The sequence below is a fragment of the Galeopterus variegatus genome, unplaced genomic scaffold (assembly GCF_000696425.1).
Source record: "Galeopterus variegatus unplaced genomic scaffold, G_variegatus-3.0.2 Scaffold8828, whole genome shotgun sequence".
Classification (NCBI taxonomy): Eukaryota; Metazoa; Chordata; class Mammalia; order Dermoptera; family Cynocephalidae; genus Galeopterus; species Galeopterus variegatus.
The window spans coordinates 31,971-38,385 of NW_007734939.1; the positions used below are offsets into that span (position 1 = coordinate 31,971).

Genomic DNA, 6,415 nt, shown 5'->3' on the forward strand with positions numbered 1-6,415 from the left:
GCTGACCAACGATGCCCGCAGCGACCTTGTCTTTGAGAAGTGCACGGCTGCCTTTTTTTAAGCTAGGGTCTCACCTGGGTGATTCTGTTCCCCAGGGGACACTTAGCCATACCTGGGGACATCTGTGATTGTCACGACTGGGGGGTGGTCCTGGCATGGAGTGGGTGGAGGCCAGGGACGCTGCTCAGCACCTGCAGTGCCCAGGACGGNGCCACACTGGAGAGGGACAAGGGCTTTGGAGGGGACAAAACCTGGAAACCCAGAGGCTGGCGCTATCCTCTTCAGGCAAGAGGAAAAAGATAAGTCACAGGGGCAGGAATCAGGACAGGGACATCTGACGGCTGGTCCCACGTGCCTGAAGCCTGCAGTCCCCGGGTGCAGGGCTCGCGGCCAAGGCTGTCACCAGCAGGGGAATCCTGGCATTTCCTCCTTAATGTGCACGTTTCCTTAGGTGAGCCGAGGTGTCTCTTGGGGCTGGGGGCTCATCTGTGGACTTGACTTGTCCCCAAGTCCGTGGCCTGACCCCTGGGCCTCCCCCAAGCTCTCCTCCAAGGAAGTTAAAGAAAAGAAAAAAGCAAGAATCCCCCAAGTCCTAAAAAGCAACACAGGACACCTCTGTAATTCAGTGTTTCGGCCACCGTGGGGGAGGGGAGGCCAGGTCCTGCAGAGGTGGCGATGGAGATGCGTCCACTCACTAGAGCGCCTGCCGGCTGGGGCGGTGGGGGTGACAGGCAGCGGGGGCTCTGGGGGACCATGTCACTGTGTCTTGGCCTTCACGAGCAGCCTCTGAACTGTCTTGTAGAGGAGGTCGAAGTGCTGGGGACAGCGGGAGCTGGGTGAGCCCGGGGGACACTGGGAGGCCACCTGCAGAACCTGCTACTAGGCCGGGACTGGGGGCCTGGGGGAGAAGCTGCATCTGCCCCAGCCCACAGCCCTCTCCCCCAGGCACCTGCTCACCTGGACTGCTGTGTAGGCCATCCCGAGGTAGGCGCCGATGCAGACGGCCAGGAGCAGGTCAAAAATGGCGGGCTTGACCCTGGGGAAGACGTGGGGACCCGTGTGGTCAGGGTAGCGTGGGCCGCAGGGCCATCCCCCAGGGGTACAGGGGCTCCCGGTCCCATGCCTGCCACTCAACTCACCTGTAGGCGTTCATCACCTGCTTGAGCTGGTCATAGAAGACAAACTCGGGGTCCCTGGGGAGAGAGCACTTTCTCAGGGGGCTCGCCGCACATCCTGTCCCCACAGTCCCTTTGCAGAGACTGTGATGGGCAGGGCAGCTGCTGCCAGGAACTCCCACAGCTGTCAAGTATCCCTTTTGGGAAAGGACTGTCATCTATACTGAAGTGACCTCCCTGTTACTTTTTTGGATGTTAAACCTCTTTAAAAATGAAATAGGACGACTGTAGCAATTATACTAGACTGGGAAGGGCTTCTATCTACAGAGGGAGGGCAACCTCGGCGTGGGTATGAGGCCCTGGCTCCAGAGCTGTGGGTCCACTCTGAGCCTCGGTTTCTTCTTCTGTCCAAGATCTTTGTCTCCTGGACCAGCTGTGAGCACTGGTAAGTCAGGAGGAAGGCACTGAGCAGCCTCAGGGGACGTTTCCTGCCTGCAGACAGCTGTGGGCCCCTCTCCTACAAGGCCCAACATGCTTGCTCGGCCCAACTGGGGAGGAGCTCAGGAGCCCCAAACACCAAAAAGATAAAACCCAGGGGCCTGCAGAGGGGAGGAACATCCCGAGGGCATTCAGGGGATGCATAGAGCGTGAAAGGGCCACTGACAGCGGGTGGGGGTGCAGGGCTGCCAGATGAAACACAGGACGTCCACAACCTGTGAATTTCGATAAACAACAAATACGTCTTAAGCATAAGTACATCCCAAATACCGCATGGGACACTTACACTGATAACGACGTGTCACTTATCTGAAACTCAAATGGAACGGGCACCCATACTTTCCAGTTATTGTTCTATTTTTTGTCCTGATTTTTATTTGCTCCATCTGGCACCCCAGGGGTGGAGTGGGGCGAGAAGATTCTAGAAGACCCAGTGCAGGCGAGTCCCGTCTGCCATAGTGAACCCGGGACTGGAAGGGGACCACACGCAGTGCACTGGGGATGGGGGGGGGCCCGGACCCACCGCTTGTCGGCCTTGACGTGGTGCTGCTTCACGTCCTTCAGGTAGCGGCTCAGGTAGTGGCCCAGCGTGCTGAGGAACGTGCCGTCCTTGTCCAGCAGCTGCGCGGCCCGCGGCTGGTAGGTGAGCCAGTCCATCACCGAGTCCAGCTGCTCCTGCTGGATCTGCTGCAGGGACGGCGGCCACGCTCACAGGCCAGTCTCCACCCGCCTTCCCAGACACCCCTCCCTCCTGCCCACCCGACCCCTTACCATCTGCTCTGTGAACACCGGCATATCCGGGGGCGTCCCCTGCAGAGAGACGAGGGGACACGGCCCTGAGCCCAGGCCCGCCAAAGGGCTGGGGGACTCACGGCCACGGCAGGGCCTACCTTCTCCGTCAGGTTGTAGATGACCCGGGTCAGGGCCTCTGCGATGATCCTCGTGTTCCGGGTCAGGGTCTTAGAATCAACCCGGGACCTTCAAGATTAAAAAATATTTTTTTTTAGGGAATCAGCATTATGTACAACAATCAAAAAGCAAAGAACCTTCTGAATCTCTAATAATAAAAACAGGAAAAGCAACATCTCTCCTGGGCACGGGCAGGCGCCTCTCCACGCCTCGGGTTCTTTTAAAGGCCCCGGTGTCCCTCCTCACGGGCTGCCCAGCGCCCTGGCTGGGTCATCTGTGCAGCATGAAGGAGCCGGCCTGGCATGCTGTTCCCCTGCCCTGCATCCACCTTCAACGACGGGGATGCCCTGCGCCCCGGTTTTCCACCTGGAAAATGGGGTAACCATGGCACCCGCCTCCCAGGGTTGCTGAGGGCCCAGTAGCTGGAACCCTCCATAGTGGAGTGAGTGGTGTCCCCCTACCCCAAACTCATGTCCACCTGGAATCTCAGAATGGAACCCTCCTTGGAAAGAGGGGCTTTGCTGACATAATTACAATGAGGTCATACTGGACGGGGGTGGACCCTAAGTACAATGACAGGTGTCCTTGTAAGAGGGAAGTTTGGACACAGACACAGAGAAGCCACGAGAAGGTGGAGGCAGAGACTACAGGTATGACCACAAGCCGAGGGACGCCTGGAGTCCCAGAAGCTGGAAGAGGCAAGAGGGACCCTTCCCCAGAGCCTCAGCAGGCAGCTTGGCCCTGGCTCAGCTGGACCTCAGACTTCCGGCCTCCAGATGGACAGAGAATCATTTCCTATTGTTTGAAGTCCCCTAGTCAATGGAGCTTTGTTGTGGCAGCCCCAGGACACAACACTGAGGGCTGTGCCCCCAGGCCTCCGGCCGGCCTCTTACAGGCACATGGCACCATTACTGTCCCTGTCTAGCAGACAGGGCACCAGAGCTTCCACAGGCAGAGCATCTTGCTCGACGCCCCCCACTTGGGTGAGGGCTACGCTGGATGGGCACCCCCGCCCCCATCCCTCATGTGTCACCGGCCACTTGCCCACTGCTGGTGGGGCCCACTGGAGCCAACCACGTCTACTTCTGACCCTGCCCCCTAAGAAAAGTACTGAAGGCGGCTCGTCCCCAGACCTCACCGCACGTCCATGATACTGCTGCGCTGGCTGTCGCGGTGGCTCTCCAGGTGGGACAGAGTGAAGGCGGGCAGCCGGCGGATGGCAAAGCGCTCATGCTCCCAGGCCAGCGCGTCCTCAGCCAGGTTGATCTTCTTGTGCACCATGGAGAACCGCACCTCAGGGAACTGGTGGGCGGCCACCTGCAGCCGAATACAGTCAGGACCCAGGGGGCAGGGGTCTGTCCACCCACCCTGAAGTTCCAGCTGAGCTCCCTGCAAGATTCTGTAGAGCTGGCCCCTCCAGACCCCGGCTCATTCCCCAAACACTCCCACAGGGCCTTTAGGACCAGGTGTTTCACCGCAAATGCCTGGGGGCCTCCCAGAAAGCAGGGGAACCCACCTGCCCCCTGGAAGTCCACTCTGAGGCTTGCTCAAGGACCCTGAGTTTGTAGAGCGCCCGGTGCAGACCCTCAGAGCCTCGGGGGCCCATCTGCAGAGTGGGCACATGCCTAGTCCCCCTGCTCGGCCTCAGGGACACCCACCGTCTCAAGCTCCCTCAGGAAGGCATGCTGCAGGGTCCCCTCCCGGGGCGGCTTGGACACGTGCAGGTGCAGGCTGCTCCCCCGGCCCACGGTGTCCAGGCACAGGACGAAGGCTACATTGTCCTGCAGCAGGCTGGAGTCTGCAGGACATCGAGAGCTGTTGGCGGAGCAGCCAGAACGGGGAGGTGGCCCCACCCCTCGGTGCCCCCCAACCCCTCACTCACCAGCCCCACGGGCCGCAAACCTGTGTGGTCGAGGTTGTCTTCCAGCCAGCGCTTCGTGCCCTGGTAGTTAAACTTGCCCCCTCCGGAAGCAAAGAACAGCAGGTTGTACCTGGCGGGGGGGGAGGACCGGGGCATTAGCTTTGACAGATGAGCGTCCTGGGATGAAGGAGAGACAAGGGCCAGGTCGTAGGTCCACAAAGAGGGGCACAGCAAGCTCAGAAACAGTCTCCTCAAAAGTACAAAGTTGTGACCAGTCCCTCAGGGTGGGGTCTCTCCCCTCAGCACTGTGTACACTGTGGACGGGTCACTCTCTGTGTTGGGGCTGTCCTGGGCACTGCAGGTGCTGAGCAGTGTCCCTGGCCTCCACCCACTCTGTGCCAGGAGCTCCCCCAGTCGTGACAACCCCAGATGTCTCCAGACACGGCCCAGTGTGCACTGGGGTCAGGATCCTCCTGGTGAGACCCCTGCTCTAGAGGCTTTTCAGAGTTCTCTGGAAACCAGGAGGAAGCGATCAGGAAACAGACACCAGGAAGATAAATGGGAACCCTCTCTACAAAAACTGGAAGGACCTCAACGCCACCTCCCCCGACAGGACTGAAGCCAGGGCTGTCCTGAAGGGTCCCAAGCCTGCCTGGCCCCTGAGTCCTCCCAGCCTGCCAGGGCAACAGCCTGCTTTTCTGACGGCCCTGCCATTTCTGCAGCAGCTGGACGTGGTCATGGGTGCACAGGAGCTCGTGATAGGGGCTCAGGAGCCTCGGCCGCCCTGCCTGCAGCCCTCCAGCAAGGCCCCACCATGCGGGCTCCTCGCCGGCTCCAGACGTCACTCCTCCCTCAGAGTCCCCCCTGCTTGACATCTGACGTTGTACTGGGGTGAACGGTGCCCCCCCCAAATCACGTCCACTCGGAACCTCTAAGAAGGTGACGTTCCTTGGAAATGGTCTTTGCAGATGTCATTAGTTAGGATGAGATGGTACTGGAGCAGTGTGGGCCCTAGATCCAGTGAGTGTGTCCTCAGAAGAGGAGAGGCGACACAGGGACACACCAGGGAGAAGGTCACATGAAGATGGGGGCAGAGACTGGAGAGACACGGCCACAGCCAAGGGATGCCTGGGGCCCCCAGAAGCTAGAAGAGGCAGGAAGGACCCTCCCCTGGAGCCTCTGGAGAGAGTGCGGCCCTGCCACACCTGCAGTTTAGACTTCTGGACCCCGGGCTGCAGGAGAACGTACTTCTGCTGTTTTAGGCCAGGACACTGACATGCCCACTGAGCTCCTTTCTGCCCCGGGGACATTGCCCAGGCTGTCCCTGCCCCCTGCTTCTTTCCCACGACAACTTCGGCTGTTCCTCAGGCTGCAGGTCACCGACCCCTCCTCACACAGGTGGCCCCCACAGTGTCCTCTCACACTTTGTCCCGCTCTTGCCCGCAGCCTGGACACCCTGCTCCACCTCATCTTGCTGGGACCACCCCACACCCTGCCCAATGCATGCTCTGCCAGGGTGGGTGCCTTGTGGTCACCCTTGCACAGCGTCTGCAGGGACAGGCCTGGTATGGGCAGGCCACAGGGCATGAGTGAGTGACAGGAGGGAGCTCCTCAGAGCTGGCCCCTGCCCCTGCCCCCAAGGGGTTGAGGGTGTGAGACTGGCATGACGTGAACAGCCCCAACAGGACTGCGCAGGGGCGACCACAGGGCAGCCTGACCGGGGGATGTCACATTGTGCTGAGTGAGACCTCAGGCCACGGGCAGACGTGGGGAACACACACACGACATCGCTGAGAGAAAACAGCCCACGTGGAAAGCCTGCACACTGCGTGAGTCCAGCTGCAGAACACTCTGGAAGAGGCTACGCTGTGCAGACGGGAACGGACCCCTGGTCACCAGCGGCGGGGTTTGGAGGAACAGGCGGGGCACCGGGGACTTTTAGGGCAGTGAAACTTCTCTGCATGATCCTACAACAGTGGGCACATGTCAGTACATGTTTGTCCAAAGCCACAGGATGTCCCACACCCGGAGT

At 60.2% G+C, this 6,415-nt stretch overlaps 1 protein-coding gene across 1 annotated transcript in view; it reads right to left on the reverse strand.

Annotated features, from left to right (window-relative positions):
* Positions 1-593: 593 nt before the first annotated feature.
* Positions 594-6,415, reverse strand: part of NCLN (nicalin) — a 29,363-nt gene continuing 23,541 nt past the window's right edge. Inside the window, exons 12-20 of the mRNA XM_008593176.1 lie at positions 4,425-4,513; positions 4,181-4,320; positions 3,661-3,839; positions 2,504-2,591; positions 2,385-2,423; positions 2,137-2,300; positions 1,140-1,193; positions 958-1,036; positions 594-816 (exon numbers count right to left, since the gene is read on the reverse strand). Coding sequence (XP_008591398.1) covers positions 757-816; positions 958-1,036; positions 1,140-1,193; positions 2,137-2,300; positions 2,385-2,423; positions 2,504-2,591; positions 3,661-3,839; positions 4,181-4,320; positions 4,425-4,513 — 892 coding nt within the window. The 3' untranslated portion in view covers positions 594-756. The remainder of the gene's footprint in view (positions 817-957; positions 1,037-1,139; positions 1,194-2,136; positions 2,301-2,384; positions 2,424-2,503; positions 2,592-3,660; positions 3,840-4,180; positions 4,321-4,424; positions 4,514-6,415) is intronic.